Genomic DNA, 17,281 nt, shown 5'->3' on the forward strand with positions numbered 1-17,281 from the left:
GTAACAAGGAAACAAATTTATTGATTTTTAAAAGACAAGACACCATTTTTTGTTTTGAAAAACACAAGAAAGCTAGCCTGAGTTCAAGTCTGAAATATTCAGAAAAAATCCTACTAATATCTTTAGTATGTTCCAGTCATTTGTTTAAACAACACACTAAAAGTTAATATATATTTTTATAATTATAAAAGTTCCCCAGTTATTGTACAGTACACAATACAAATTGCCCACAAACTAGTATTTAGCTCCTGCCAATCTTCAGAGGACATTGTATACTAAAAGATTTAGCGTTTCTCACAAAAATCACATCAGGAAATACGTATTTACAAAATCAAATACATTATACAAAAAAACCATCACATGTTATTCGGCAAAGATGTTTTTAAATAATTAAAAAGTTTATTCAACTGTAGTCCAAAAACTGGAAAAGAACATTACATTATCTCACACATACAATCTCTACAAAAGTTGCTTACCTCATTTACATTATATATTCAGTCGATTGTAAAATAAATGCTCAAATATCTCCTAGTGTTACTCTGTTTGTGTGCTTGTGGGACTGAACAATGTACTCTGCCACTTACTAAGTGAATTTTAAATGATGGCACTTAAAAAAAAAATACAGTATTAAAAAAAAAAAAAGAAAACACAATGAAAGGAGTTTTACCTAGAAGGTACGAAAGCCCTGAGTGATAGTGTAGTTACTGATTGGTAAGCGCTACAATTAACCTAATTAAGAGTTCACCACCTCAGGCACAGTTCCCAAGCATTTTCAAGGCACTCACTTAAGTTTCTGGAACCAACTCATTGGTCGCCACCATAGGTCCAAATCAATGATGGAGATGAGCAGAGAAAAGAATTTGCTTTGGTACAAAAGATGCTTTTCAAACGAATACAATTTAATATCTTCTTCATTGGGTCATATAAAATTGTGTATGTAGGCTAAAACAAGGCAATCATTTTTTCAGAAATGTTAATTTATTCAAGGAAAATTTACTTGGTCATCAAAAGTCAACCAGAGTTACATTTTTGCTTTCCTCCCCAGAATCAACCTTCTCGCAGAGGTTTGTTGCCATGATTATTGAGCTATATTAAACAATTCTTACCAAATATTTCATTACTCAGGGCTTCCAATCCCAACATCATACTTTATTTAAAAAGAAAGCAAAAAAGAAGGAAAGAAAGAAGAAAAAAATAAAAAGAACAAAGGAAAGATCGGGAAAAGATTCAAATATCAGAACCAAATAAAAGAGACCAGACATCTTTCAAAACGGCATATCACTAATCCCTTTAAACAAAAGGAGAATCAACCCTAGGCAGTCACTTTGTAAGTGGCTTTTACTATTTAAGTAAAATTGGTAAACTAAACTCAGGTCTACTGGCACATAAAATCACTAGCAGCAATGGGCAAGGCATGCAAACTGAGAAGCATTTACAGTAAATCATCATGAAGAGTCAAAAGAAGAGAGCTAAAGTAAAACCCTTTGAGTATTGCATGTTAGCACATGATTAATTTGCATGGTCTGACTTCCTCAACTGCCTAAAAAGCAACGTACGGACACTTGCACTATGCTATGGATGTTGGCAGACGTCGGAGCAGGTCACTCTCCTGTCTGTGCTCAGTGAGGGCAGCATGGACATATCTGAGCACAACTCTGCTCCGTGTTCTGTCACATAGGGGAGGACCAGATCAACTGTCCAGAAATTCCCTCAACGAAATCAGCAAATGTTGTAAGCAGAACGACACCCAGAGATAGCTGAAGCAGCACTCACAGCATCTCCTGGCAGAGGAGCTTAGAGCAAGGGAGTGCCTTGCTCACCAGCCTGCCTCTCTCTGTCTTATGACAAAGTCTTAATGTTTTGGAGCATAGACAAAATTATGCCCTGCATGATTTCCAAACAGTATTTCATGACAGATGCAACTCCAAAGAGCCTAAGCACCTCGGGGTTCAGCTGTGTTTCACGGAGCTCACTCCTTCCTAAGGCTTCAGTTGTACTTTCTAAAGCTAAATAAATGAGAGATTTTGTTTTGGGGAAAAAAGACAAAACATAACCCTTTAATTTTATCATACCTTTTAAAGGTAAACAGGTACCTCCAGTGTGCAGAAATCAGTTACAACATAGGCCAACATAGGCCCATGCATGCGTCCTCCTTTTCTAGAGAGTCATGTGGTGCTAGAAAAGTTGATTTTATCTTCTGTAAACAGTACACTTACTTAGATGGCAGTGAATATTTGGGAATAAATATACCCAGCCCTCTTGAAGGAAAATTAAGAGTTGTATATAAAATGCAAGTGTCCAGCATGGAGACACTTTCTTTTCTGACCCCCCCCTTAAAAAACAGTGTAATGAGACATTTGGATATAGAGGCTCTTTTACTTTTTTTAAGTCTAAATAAATGATCTGAAAGGCTTTCATCCCCCATTGTATATCTTACAATGCTCAAAGGGTTAATACAAGGCATTACAGCAAAGGGCTTTTCTAATACTAGAATTAAGCACTGAATTAATGCTTCAATCCCAGTCTTTTAAAATCACCAGACTCACAGAAATACTAGGGTTCTGTTAATGAGTTTGTTCTACCATGTACATGGAGGTTGCTGCTCTGATCCAGTCACAGCCCAATGTTGAACAACACTGCATTGACAACCCTCCTCCCCCAAACTCTGCTGTGATCCACAGAGATCAGACACGTTCTGATTTTAGTTTCTGGGTGGTTGTGATTTACTCAAAAGAACTTGAGGAGGGGAGGTTATGACGAAGTCAATCTGTTGTTTATAACCACTGCCTTAACTCATGTGCAAGCATAACACGTCAAGCTTTTGACTTTCTACTATGTCCATGCAACGAGGACCATCACAGTGACACACGTGTTTTCTTTTACACAGATGTTTCAAGCACAGTATTATCGTAGACATTTCAAATAATAATAATGATAATAATAATGTGATAGTAATCCTTCAAAAACTGAAAATGCATTTAGCACGTGTAGAGAGTGTGTCTATGTAAAAAGGCCCAGGGTCACAGCATGGAAGCTGTGCTCACTCCTGATTGACGTCTACAGCATTCTGCAAGAATGTGCTCATTCTCACTCATCTACAAATCAAAGGCAGTTAATGTCTCACACTACTAACTTTAGGTACGCAGCGAGAAAACCATTTGTGTATTTTACTTCTGTTTTTAAAGTACACCATCTAAAGAGAGGTGCATGAACCGTGCTATACAGTACAAGGAAAAAAGTCACAAAAAGGAACGCAGATTTCAGAAAAGGCAGTAAGAGTCATACAGTCAAGATTTGGACGCAAGTCCTGAAGTTCTTAGTAACTTGGTATCCAAAGGGGAAATAGAAAACTGGGCCCTGTGTTCCCAGGAGAAGTTTCACCCACTTGTCCATTGTTCACTGGTTTTGGAAGCGTAGATCTTTTGGCTATAATTCTCAAAGTATTTGCCAATATGAAACTATACCTATGATACTCAAGTGTATTACATGAGAATCTCTTCCGAAGTGTACCAATAGCTAGCTCATACACCTCCCTTCCCTTTTCTGCATTAGAAGTGTAGCGCTTGGTTCACATACATGTATTTCAAGACTAGCATTATTATAATGCGAAGAAATACCAACAAGTCCTTAAAAAGTGTGTTATGTCAATATGTCTACTATGAGACTGTTAGTGGCTGATATTATTTAGAAATGCCAGTTTCAATAAATGGAAAAACAGAAACAAAATGTTAAATGACTAAACAAATGTGGTTGTTATAAATTTTGCCTGCATATAAATTACTGTTTTTGTTTTCTGATATAGTTCACAATTCAAATTCAAAATTGATGTGTGCACAATGTACTACAAATAACTAAAATTATCATAAGCCATGGGTATTCTTTTGTATGTATTGGTTAGAGCTATCTACATTGGTGTAAAAAGATTAATGTTCCTAAATATTTCTAAAAGAGTCCAGAATATTTTGGAGTCAATTCCAACCATAACAATATTTATTAATTCCTACTCTGTCTTAATTTAGAACAAACCATGAACAACTGGAAGAAGTGTTGAATTCTGGAGGGCCACTCAGCCCCTCCCTCTCATGAATCTATGTCTGTCCGTTGTTAGCTGATTCCTCTCATGATACAAATATCTCCAACATTAAATTAAATAAAACAATGATACAAATACATTTAAAAGAGTCAACCAATAAACACAGTGAAACCAGTAAACACATTTGGTCCAATACAGACATGATGTCATCTGGGGATGACAGGTAGAGACAGGAAACTGAAAGACCTTAGGAGGGAGAGTCAAGATGAAGAGAGCTAGTTTATGACTTGAATTTTATGTGTAAACATTTTCTAACTCACAATGAAGTAGGTCCATGATCTTTTGTAGCTTATGATAGATGATGGAGGGGAGGGGCTTGCAAACTCATTGCCTTGGGATCTTCAGTAATGAAGCGATGCTTGGATGCTGTGAAGACTTATGTGTGAGTAGGTTGCTCAATACAAATTCTGAGTCCATTAAAAATTATATGTAAGACATTTAAATTTCACTTAAGAAATGCTGTTGATTTTCAGAAGTTTGAGACAATCAGGCAATAACAGTTTCAATAGACTGTGTTTCCTGATAAGCCATTTGGTATTTTTAACTTTCCAGATTGGCACGGCCTCTTCTCCTCAACTATACCCTCACCCAACCCAACTGGAAAGATGAAGTCTTCAGCTTAATATAGGCCTCAGTAGTGATCTGTGTATCATTTTGTGCTTTCCTTTCCATTTTTGGCTCTATTGACTTAGCTCCTCATTGACTTTCACTGATTTAATTTTATAATTACTCAAATGAAAGGATATGCCCTATTTTTGTTGCTGTTCTTGATAGTTTGAGTTAAAAGAACCTTGGCTTTTCATGCAGAGTAAAATGGGATGAGCCTGTGCTCTTTAGGATCTCACCTTCTGACTGTAGCAGACTCCAATTCCATATGTGTGCATGCGTGTGTGTATGTGCCTGCACGTGCGTACTCACATGTGCATGTGTGTGTGTATGTGTGTGTGTATGTGTGTACACAGAGACACCCAGACACACAAACAGACATTTAGACTGAAAAGATGCACTTCAATAAGTACCTGCTTATTCTGTTAACTTTCTAGAATTGTAACTAGATAAGATTGGTCTACAACACATGATCTTTATGTAACATGTTTGGATGAAAACTGCTAGTCCACACCCTTAGCAATCTGATTTGTAATCAAGTGATATTCAGCTCCAAGGATAAAACATAGACAAGTCCACTCACAGTCCCTTAGAGAGAAACTGAAGTTTTTGTCTCTTTGTTTTGCTTAATTTTCCCCTAAATTCCCCCTTGAAGAACATATGACCTGTCTTTACTTCAGGTATCTGAGCATGACAGGCACACTTTATCAACTGGATTGAAGAGTTATTCACACGAACAAAATAAACCTTACTAAACCTTAGCTCAGTTCTGTTTTAAGGCACCATGTAATAGCCGAGGTACGATGATCCCTGATGTACGTTCGTCAATGGCAATGGTCCTTGCAGCCACCTATCCAAATCCTACAGAATCGGGGTCAGCAACAGTGAGGTGTGCCAGTCACACTGCCTTCAGGTTCTGTGTAAAATTTAAATCCATGTATTTTAGAAACCAGGAAATAACAATATGCAGGTCGCTACATTCCTTGCATTCTATACATTTTCTTTTATAATAGCAGCATATTGAACTACTATTAGAAAATAGACCTGGAATAAAAGAAAGTCATTCAAATGGAATGGTTTCCTGTATGTCCAGCTCAGTATAAGTAGCATGTACACTTAAAAAAAAAGTCAAGTCATTTTTTTAGCTGCAGTATCTAACTATAACAGCCCCACTTAACAGCAGAATGCATCTGTACAGTGGTTCCAATACAGAATCAGTAGTCTTTAAACAGAGGAATTGGTACACAAATAATAGTTAAAAGTCAATGTCTAACGGAAGCTTGCATTGTTAACATGGTTTAATAATTATGTACACAAATTATGTACATATTAGCATAATCTCTTGCAATTCTGTCATTTACCCTGAACTGATAAATGCACAGATCAATTTTTTTCAGAGAAAAATAGATGACCTTCCCAACCCTCTACCACTATAATAAAAACGCTCTGTATTCTCTCCATACTCCAAAATGTTATCAAAATAGTGTCTTATGGTTCTGTCCAATGAAAAGCACCTTTCAGAAGCAAATTTGATGCATCTGCTGCCAAATGGGCATGCCTCCAGTGTAAATCAAAGAAATTCATTTCTTTTGATATTTCACAGAAGTGCATCTAATTAAAAAACTTACACATTAAATCATACACCAAGACTAACAATCAACAATAAAATATTTTAAGCTACAAAATGTAAATTACTTTTTAATTATGAGAAAACAAAAACAATGACATTAAGTGTTGTAAAAATCCTTCTTGACACCTGAAACTAAGGGGAGGGGACTCTATTATTAAAAGGCAAATAATTTGTGTTAAAAAAAAAAAAAGACCTGGAAAAATACATATACCCATTCCATTTCACAACTCCAAAAAGGTAATGTTCAGCACAGATAGACTTTTGACAACAGTCAACCTTCAGGCTTGTTAAAATTTCAGCTTAAGCCCAGTATCTATGGGGTTAGAGTAAGTTGGAAAACTGCTTTCCTGCTGTTAGACTGCAGTGTAGGTGTTGCCCGTGGCACTGCACTGCCTGATGGTCTGTGTACTCGTGACGATGTGCTCGCTGTGCAGGGGGTTCAGGAGGCTGGGCTGCACAGCACCCTCCAGAACAGGCTGCATGCAGCCTACTGGGAAGGCCTGGCTCAGCTCTGTTTTCTCTCTTTTGGCCTGAGGCTCTGAAGAATCATCCAGGTCTTCATCCATCTCACTTTCTACTTCGCTGCCTTCATCTGCACAAACAAATCACCAGGAGACAAAAGAGAAACATATCAGTGCAGCTTCAGAACCATCTCAGCGTGCCAGGTCGTTTCCTATGGGAGGACTTGTGGCTTGCCTCTCATGAGATTATATCCATCAGTGCCATAGTGAGAGATTCACAATTCTTTCAGATGTTTCAAAATTTATATAAAATTTCTGTATTAAATAATGGCATAATTTGTTGCATCATAAAGTAGTCACTTGGGAGTGAGGGCACACACAAAAATTTACACTGTTTTTTTTCCTTGCTGAGTTACTGTAAATGAGGCCTGTGCCATCCCACAGAGTAACTACCGCAGTATGGCTTGTGATCTAACTATTGTATAACTATTGCTCTACAGATAGCAAACACTGAATTGAATAAATTCTTAATTCATATGCTAAGAAAAAGCTATAATGAAGTGGTAACATGAGATTTAAAAATGGCACAAAAGGCTTGTTTCTTGGCAGCATTAATACTATAAATACTTGCAATTCCTTCCTAGAAATTAAACATATAAAAGATTTACTTTTACTACTAAATTTTATTACATTTGATATAACTCATTTTGTGGAAAAAGTACACAAAAACTTCACATTTCACTTGTAGCCTGGGGAAGCCCGAGGGATAGGGGTAAACAGAACCAGCTGTGTCCTATCAAAAAGGTGATGGTAGATGACATGCTCTGGCCTCCACTCTCCAAAAGGAAACCCCACCAAAAACATGTAGGGAGAAGTGGCAGGGGACGAACCCCACTGTGAGCAGGGCAGGGAGGGGAAGAATGAAAGGAAGGCCCCTCTGTCCACTCTGCTGCAGGTGGAAATAGCCCTGAGAAAACACTGTGAACACACAGAGTTCCAGATCTGTGTGACTTGGGTGTGCCATCTGAGTGACAGGGATCCTTCAGACAGACAACAAAGCGATCTGGAAGGCAAGCCCTTTCTCCAGTCTCTCAAGACAGCCAATGCAAGTCTACATCTGTATTCTACTCTTGGATTCCACTAGAGTTTATAAAATCTGCTGCGCAAAAGCTAAAATGAGCTACTCTTCAAACTGACCGAACCTTGCGATTCCTCACTTTATGAAGAAGGCTGAGGGTGAGTGATCACCCATTTATTTTTCTAAGGGTTATTACTGCAATTCCACAGGTAGTATCTTTGAAATAACATAGTGGAGGAGTCTAACTTTCTAATTTTCCTGTTCAGATACTAAAAGGAAATTAAGCTAGCACAATGATATCAGGCATGTCTCAGAGAGGGATGTCCCAAGAGAGATGATACAAACATGGCTCTCTAACGTAATACTTGCCCCTGTCCAACACTGAATAGGACACGCTAGGAACCTTGGGCAGCACACTCAGGGAAAACAGTGTTGTGTCTACTCCCAGACTCCCAAGACCTTCGTTGGCCTGTTTTCTCCACCAAACGACTGCTGCTCCTGCTTTTTACCATGAACATCCCTACTACCTCTGAGTTCTTCATTGAAAACTTAGCCGGCTATAGGGTGAAGGGGTCTTTTTCTTGCCTTGACTAAAAATCTCTGGTCCAATTTTAGAATTTCTCTCCAGGACTTTGGCCATGATCAATAATTTGTATTTATATTGAGCTTCTGTCAAAAAGTTGAAAGAAGTCTGGGACTGCATGTAAATCCAGCCATCTGCATTCAATACACTTCATAGGAAGAAGACTTGAGGACAGCGGGAAGGGACAGCATCACCAGGAGAGACTCCACAGACAGCCGCTGCTCTCACACAGGACCTGCTCACTACACCCAGAGGATCAGACCGCACAGTTACGCTGTCTCCTCTCACAGGAGCTCAGTCAAACAGCCCTTCAGAATTTTCAGTTCTTACCTTTATCCAGATTTCCAGGAGACACAGCATTTAAATCACCAAACTGCAAAATAATAGGCATTTATATGATAGTTACTACTTGACAGAATAAAATAGTATTCTATCAGTCTGTGGTAAAAACACCATTCCACCCCTTTTTAAAAGTGTGAACCGGTGACCATTTTGATCCCTAACTGTACAGGTCATACAATTTTCCAATCAAGTGTGTCAAATCTGACGTTTAAAATATGTTGCGATTGAGCTGTCTTCACCTCTTTGAGAAAGGATCACAATTTTCTTTGCCTTCCAGGCTCCGTTTTACTTTAATTTCAATTCAGCAATGAAGAATCAGGACTGACTGACCAGGATGATGATGGATGCGGTGAAATAAATGTGGAAAAGCCCCCTCTAAGCAGCATATGTTAGGTCCCCTCTCCATGCTCGGCCAGTAAGGCCAGCTGGAGCCTTCACCATGGCTGGAACATGGTTTAGAATGGTGGGGGCTCTCTATTCGTCTATTTGTCACCATGAGGGCGACAAATACAGTGGGCGCTCAGAGATGAAATGTTCTTTAGCTCACATTAAAAAAAAGCTGAGCCTTCTCTAAATTAATTGATACTTTTGTTTATCAAGATATGAGGGCCCCACTTTTACAAAAGGAAAAGCACTTGCTACAGCAACGAGAAAGAGTTCTCAATGTCGGGGAACAATTAATAGCCATGGGCATTGGTGTTCCTTTCTAGTTTGCTTCAATAGCTTGATGATAATTTAACAGCACGAAAGTACATTTTGAGTCTCTCAGGGGGAACAAAGATAGATATACTAAATAAAAAACTGACTAGTGGAGGTACAAAGCTAATCCAAAAGAAGCGAAGTGCGACGCAAAGCCTCTGCTTTTAGAAAAAGAGTCAACGGTATTTTTTTCAAAGTAGTTATTAGAAATTCAGATTTCTCAACAGATTTAAAAAGGATGAGACAGAAATTCTACTTACATTCAGATGTTTGCTTATAAAGAGTTCCATGATAGGAGTATATTTTTCATCTACAAGGTATGTCTATAAAGTAATAAAACTGATCTTATTTTGCAAACATGCACACATTGTTTCTTTTTCCACCTAAACAAACATTATGTTCCACAGTGGCTACCTTGGGAGCATACGCATTTATTTGAAGGTCAGGGTTCAGGGATACTACTCATTGATAGTCACTTCAGAGTGAGCTTATACATCATTCCAGAAAGTTCATATGGCCATCTCACTTCCAATTATGAGTTGATATTTTTATTTACTACACTCGGACTTGGACTTTCTTACTTGCTTATAAAGAGTTCCATGTTCAAATCCAACTCATCTTTGCCACAGGTTGGGATAGTTATAATAATATATTCTTTTAGTCCTTATGGTTCTTAGCACTACAGAAGGAGATTAAGGAGAGGCACCCCTCTGTGGTGAGGCCACTGTGAAGCAGCTTTCCTGGAATAAAAGCACAGCTTTCCTTGGTGAGTGCTTCTATGGGAAGAGGCCTCGAGGACAAGTACTTCCCCTGCACTGGCTGGAGCTGGCCTCCCACTGCTGTACAGTTGTATCTTTCTGGGCAACAAAGTCACACCTACTGAACTGCTGTTCTGAAGAAGACCCTGAGCACATGGGCCAGAACCTGATGTACATTTAAATACAATTCACAGCGTAAGTCAAATATGAGTTTTCAATCACAGAATATAAAACAAGCAACAGTCAAAGGGATTACTTATCCACCTTGGGTCTTAGTTAAACACTGAGGACTATAAACAGAGAATGTTCAAAGCTGAGAATCATTATGTTATCTCTGACTGAAGGCACATTTGGATTTTCATTTAATAATTTTTAGAATCTATTTCTTGAAACAAACTGGCAGTTATAGCTCTAAGTACATCTCTGCTTATAAAAACAGTGAGGACAGGCTGTGCATCCCTTATCTGAATGCTTGGGAGCAAAAGGGTTTCACATTTCAGAGATTTTTTTCCCAATGTTAGAATACTTGCAAACACACCTTATGGGTTGGACCTATACAATTTATATACTTAGCCGGATGGCAATCATAAATAATATTTTTAATGTACCTGAGTTTTGACATCACATGAAGCCAGGGTGGTTGACTTGTAGTGTTATAAGGGCACTCAAAACTACCAGATTTTGAAATACTTTTAATTTTTGGAATAAGGTGGTTCAAATTATATTGCGCTTGTTAATGGAAAAAAATTCAAAGTTGTTTGTTACCAAAAACAAAGGTTTTCCTTAGAAAGTTTATGTTTAACTTGAAAGTAGGTGGTTATTTATAATGCTGGAAATAAAGCGCATGCATGCATGCGTGCACACACATACACATACACACATACACACACACATACACATACACACATACACACACACATACACACACACACATACACATACACACATACACACACACATACACACACACACACATACACATACACACATACACACACACACACACACTCTCGCTCACACATGAGTGTTTTTCATGATTCCTGTGCTAAACAACACACAGAGCAACAGAGGCATTGCTAACACATCTCTGGGATTAATGAAGTTCTACACACAGAGCAAATGAAGACAGTCCATGTGGAATCAAAGAATCCAATGAAGAAGAGGAGATGTTTTAAAAGCCCATGGAGAGGTTTTTTCCTATGCATTTGACATGTGAGGACTATCTATGTATATGCATAGATAAATAGTAGGGGATATGAACTTCAACCCTATGGTTAATCTGGGTATGATTCAGAGTTAGTTCATCTGTTCATTTCTTTAGGTAAACATTTAATGAGCACTTTGCACATTTTGAAAACTGACCCAAACAATACCAGTCAGATCAATCTGGAAAATACTCATTCTCATGGAAGTAGCTATAAAACGTTTCTTCTGGTATGAAGGCTGGGTAGGCTAGCAGGAAAATGAGGCAGCCCAAAAGATTTGAAGCATGAGGTTGAAGACAAAATGGGAGTCAACTGTACAGGTTTAAGGTTCCAACAGTGGATCAAAGAAGCAGTAGAAAGAACATGGGAGGTGGGGCTCAAAGAACACAGAAGCATGGAAAGCAGGCAGATGACAAGGACTTGCATCAGGCCACCAAAGAAGCTATAGAAGAGAAAGAAGCAATACACAATGTGGATGGAAACTAACAAGGGGACTCACAAGCAAGCTTGGGTTTGTGGAAAGCTCTAGTTCCAGAAGTTTCCTGTTGTAGAGAGGTCTGGAGCAGAGAGCAACTACTGCTGATTTATGTGACATGTGTAGTCTGTATTTATTGCTGGTTCAGCATATTGTGTGCTTTCTTCCAGGAAGGTCTGGCCTCATGGGTCACTTTCTCCATACACTTGAAGAAGTCTCTCCCTGATGCCCACCTACAGTACCTCCTCCCCAGGGCTCCCAGTACCTGCTCCATCATGTGCCTCACATGGCCACTTGTAGGAACCTGCAGTGCTGACTTCAATTGTTCATCTAATATGTGTTTTCTAACTATAATACCGGCAAGAGGACTCTGCACTCCAATCCTCCGTGTAGTGTGTGACACACACAGTGAGAAATAAACATGTGCTTACTATATGCACTCATTCCTTCATTTTAGCCTCACAAACCAAACCAAATGCCCGGCTGTGTCAAGGCAGAGAAACCAGATTTTATTCTACAGCTATGGAAAACAGTGACTTGATCAGCCTAACATCATAGTAAATATGTGGTATTACATTAGGTCAGGCATATCCATCTTAATGTTACGAAGGAAAAACAGAGATTTGGGGAGTGGGAATAGCGAGAGGGATATAGATAGCAATTTCACCTTTTAGTAAGGAATAAATATATAAACTATGGGATTTAAAAACACTTTTGGAGAAAATTTATAGCATTCAGTACATGGGAATTAAAATTCTGTCAGCCAGATGAACAGGAAATCCTGTAAAGCCAGAACCAGACTGAGCTACAGACAAGGCATGGTATGGATGACATGCAGACTTGTTCTGTTGATTTTGAGGAAAAAGACTTCTTTTCTGAGAAACTACTTCCTATAAACCCTAAGCAGATATCACAATCCTGGATGCCCCTCAGAGAGCCAGAAGCCTAAGAGGATACATAATTGCTGTAACCTGTGGCAGCCTGATGGACTGTAAGTTCACAGTAATACCATCAGTGGCTATGCAGTGAGAGTGGGAAGCTGCACACAGCCAGGGCACCTCTTCAGTAGGCCTCCAAGAGGCCTAGAGACTAAGCAGTTGAGAAGTAGTTCTTTCCAGGATGCAGAGGTTTTATATGCCTAAGAAGTTTATAAGGATCACAGAGGTGAAAACTGTCACTGTGACCCTGGGAGTCAGTATGGAGAACAAAGTAGAAGCTAAAATTATAAATGTCAAAATGTATGGCCTGGAAGACCAGAACACCCTTCAATTCTTCATTCCCATGAAGGCATAGAGAGCAACTCTAACATTAAAGGGATAGGATAGCCTGGTTTGTTAGCTTGGACACAGTCAGATGCCCAGTTGCTGGCATGTAAAAGGACTACAGGCCATGTATATGGCAGAATCCACAATAAATGTTATCACACCTTTGTTGGCATTCCCTACAGACCCTGATCATTAGCAGCTGATATGCCATAGAGTGACTAAAACTTCAGCTGCAGAAGCCTATTCCTCTACAAGGGTCAGCTACTGCAGGGGTAGTCTACAGACTCAGGACGAAGGGGATACTGGCCTTATGGTATAGACTGGTACTGGCAGGAGCTACAACTTCACATACACCTATGTGGGAAGACATGTGGATGTATACATACATGTATGTATTTTGCTAGTTACTGCTGACCAAGATTCTTAAGTTCTTCTAATAGGCACCAAAAAGCACATTAATTATAACAAATTATAAAACTCACTCCCCCCACCCCTCATTTGGTTGTAGTTACTCTTTGGGTCTAATTTTAGTATTGTTTTTAAGACAGGGTCTTCTCTCTATGTAGGCCTGGCTGTCCTGGAACTTACTACTTAGACCAGGCTAGCCTCACACTCAGAGTCCACCTGCCTCTGCCTCATGGGTTCTAGGATTAAAGGCATGCACTAAAGCACCCATCTAACTATAAGTTTCTCTTAACATGTTTTCTATTTGCTCATTTGTCCTTTTTGTTCATCTTGAGAGAGGAGTCATGTAGCCCAGCTTAGCTGTGAACTCACTATTTATCTGAAGTTGGCCTTGAACTTCCTGCCTCCCGCCTCCATATTCCGGTGTGCTAAGATTACAGACATTCAGTACCATGTCATTTAGTTTACATAAAGTCTGTACAGACACTCCCCTTACTGCTATCATTTTATAAGCACTTAGAAAGCATTTTAATCATTCCTATTAGTTAACTTTGAATTCAAGCCTGGCTATGACTATCTAGACCTAATTGTATTGATGCCCTTCGCCAACACTGGCATTTTCTTTTAATTGACTTATTTCTCCATTCTATTTTGTTGATTGTGTTTTTCAAATCACTGAATTAATTTGCCTCTGATTATCACTTCGGCTACATACCAAAGAATGCTGCTAGATTCTTTGTAATTCTATGGATTTTTTGATTCAGCATTCAAAGACTGTGGGCTATTTTTCTGTTACAATACAGTATTATTAATGCCTGCATTATGTGTTATCTTTTCTGTTTATTTTAGTGCTCAAGGTCACCTTTGTTGATCCAAAAAGTGATTGTCTAATCATACAAATTATTGCTTGAGATTATAAGTACACAGTCAATTAAAAATTCTAAATCGTAATAAAAGGCAATCAAATACAATCTTGGGCAATGCATAGAATTTCAATATTTATAAACTTATGCAAAGGGAAGGGAATGGAGCTAAGATCAAGTATTTATCATATGTCTGTCTGCCTCTCTATCTACCCTGTCTACCTCATACTGCCAGCACCTGGGCCTCTAACCCTGGAGACCTCACAACATCAGCAGGGTGCTAACACGAGTGAGCTTCCCAAGGTCTTTGTTGCTGCAATGGGTGATGTAGCTTGGGACTCCTGAGACAGCCTGGAGGACAAGGCTGTATCCTGCTCTTACTGTATGACTCCACCTTCAGTTCACCTAACATAACCCTCACAATAGTCCTAGGAATAGTCTTTAGGTTTATTTTGATGGTGACAGAACTAAGACTCAAGCAAAAATAAATATAATGTTTTAACTATGCAATTTAAATGAAAGCAGTGAGTGGAGCAGGACAAGGAAATACAAGTTAGAGACCAGCTTGGCTGCATTAAAATTCTGCCATTATAAGCTATGTGGCCCTAGGCCAATTACACTCTTCAAGAGCCTGATTTTCTTCTCTATGAATTAGACAGGGTTATCATTAAAATTAAATATGTGCATTTATCAAATGGCATAAAACTGAGACAAAACCAGATTGTCTTCACACTCAGTTTCCCAACACTGTGGACAGAAGCCTAAATTTTGTTCTGTAATCTTTAGAGGATGATTTCAAGATGAATACCACAGCTGAAGAGGCTGTAGGAATCCTACCTAGCCTGTTAGGCCTTGGCTTGAGGTTGCTGACCTATACATTCTATGTAGGATTGGGGCTGGAACTAATGGCTTTACATTGATTAGTATCTTTAATGATGGAAAAAACACCCTGAGAAGGCCCGGCCTGCACGGGACACGGCACACATATGCGGAGTGTTCCAGAGAAGGTAGAGATCATGCAAGTAGACATGGTGGGCGGCTCAGATGAGTATGGCCATTGGCTGCTTCTTCCACTCTGAGAAGTGAGGAAAGAAATATTGCTCTTTAAAGCCTCTACACAGACATAGGGAAACAGTTTACAAGCAGATTTAGAACTTCTGGAGCCAATCATAATCTTTTAACACTCTATGGTGGCTGGAATTTTGGACATTCTAGATCTTGTAAGTCCCGTGAAGCTCGGCAATGGTCACTGTCTTCTGGTTTGCTAACTAAGGTTAAGGTCAGGTAGTGGAAACTATTTCAGATGCTTCTGACTGAGGAGAAGTAGGTCTTAAAGTTTGAATTTTAAGGTGTTCTGAGCATTATTTTTCTTAAATATCTACCAAATGAGAACCATTTTGCAGTTAGCATTGGTACAGGGTTTCACAACTGGGGTGGAGGGGAGTTGTAGACTTACAGTAATTTCAAACTTTATTCTTCAGGAAATACTCATGTTTATTGGAAAACTATTGGGTTCCTTGGATGCCTTCTCCTATACATGTGCCTTTTTATATATTCTCTAAGAGTTTGTCACTGAAACTGACAAAAAGAAAGATTTATGTCCCTTTTCTCCTCACAACAGCAGCTTTCATTTCTAGTGCCCTGCTCTTTGAGGCTGGCCTGGTGCTGTGGCAACACACCTTTATATCCCCACACACTGCAGCATATTTAACATGCAACTTTAATTGTTCATGCTCTTTCTTCCCTGGGGATATAGTAGCAAATGTATCTTCGCAATGTTTCAAAATCTCTAAAAACCAGTCTCCAGAGAGCATGCACGTACCAGAGCTTACAGCACTTCAGGCCACAGCTGCTTTGTCACCAGGCCAGAGCCGGAGCAGGGAGCAGTCCCCATCCTGAACCCACTTGTGAGTTCTGCTTTGCCTTTCCCTGGGGTGTCCCCCAGGACTCAGGTGGAGGCTGCCCTTTGGAGATTGTTTCCCTCCTACAATCTACCTTTCTGCCATACTGCTGTTTTCTGGAATCTCAGAATTCCCTGCCAAGTGGCTCTGAGTTCCTTCCCAGGCCTATGCAACCCTCTTCAGACATGGGGGTGGTGCAGCCAACTCATTTGCAAGGTGCAGAAAAACCCTGAACACTAGCCTGAGGGGTTCACACATGATAAGATGGGAAGAGTGAAACAGAAGAGAGGTATGTAAGGGTGGAGGCCGGCTGCATCTGTGTCTCTATTTTCAGGCCTGGGCATTGGAAGAGATGGAAGGTTAAATATAAGCCGTACATCCTTAGTTATCAAGCTATATCTGTTAAAAGTAGATGGATGGAGCAGATTTTATTTAGAGTTGGTTCAAAATGTCTAAAATATTTAGACATATGATACTCCTGGTCCTGTAAATGTTAGGTTGAGGCTGGAAGAACACACTTTATGCAAATAAAAAACTATGTACAGAAGAGAAAGAAAGCCTGCTCTTAAACTGATTAGTCCCCACTGAGACCATGCATAATATCTAATAGCAAAGAATAGCCTTAATTTATTACAGGAGAGAAGGAGTAGAGTTTGATTATAACCAGCTGTCTAAGGTTAGGGCTTTGTTGCTGTGAAGAGAGACCATGTCCATGGCAACTCTTATAAAAGAAAACAACATTTAATTGGGGTTGGCTTACAATTCAGAAGTTTAGTCCATTATCATCATGGCAGGAAGTATGGTGGCATGCAGGCAGACAAGGTGCTAAACAATTAGTTAAGAGTTCTACATTTGGGCCGGGCGGTGGTGGCGCACGCCTTTAATCCCAGCACTTGGGAGGCAGAGGCAGGTGGATT

General features: G+C 39.4%; 1 protein-coding gene across 13 annotated transcripts in view; it reads right to left on the reverse strand.

Moving 5' to 3' along the window:
* Nucleotides 1–880: 880 nt before the first annotated feature.
* The window catches only part of Rfx3 (regulatory factor X3), a 246,388-nt gene continuing 229,987 nt past the window's right edge, over nucleotides 881–17,281 (reverse strand). For 10 of the 13 annotated variants that reach the window (XM_031390027.1, XM_031390031.1, XM_031390025.1 and 7 more), the window contains 2 exons: nucleotides 8,782–8,824; nucleotides 977–6,921 (listed from right to left, as the gene is read on the reverse strand). In XM_031390027.1, coding sequence (XP_031245887.1) covers nucleotides 6,683–6,921; nucleotides 8,782–8,824 — 282 coding nt within the window. In that variant the 3' untranslated portion in view covers nucleotides 977–6,682. Of the gene's footprint in view, nucleotides 6,922–8,781; nucleotides 8,825–8,871; nucleotides 9,832–17,281 lie in introns of those variants that run through there. The other 3 variants (XM_031390020.1, XM_031390030.1, XM_031390032.1) reach the window with 3 other exon arrangements.

This window comes from Mastomys coucha, unplaced genomic scaffold (assembly GCF_008632895.1).
Source record: "Mastomys coucha isolate ucsf_1 unplaced genomic scaffold, UCSF_Mcou_1 pScaffold21, whole genome shotgun sequence".
NCBI classification, from domain to species: domain Eukaryota; kingdom Metazoa; phylum Chordata; class Mammalia; order Rodentia; family Muridae; genus Mastomys; species Mastomys coucha.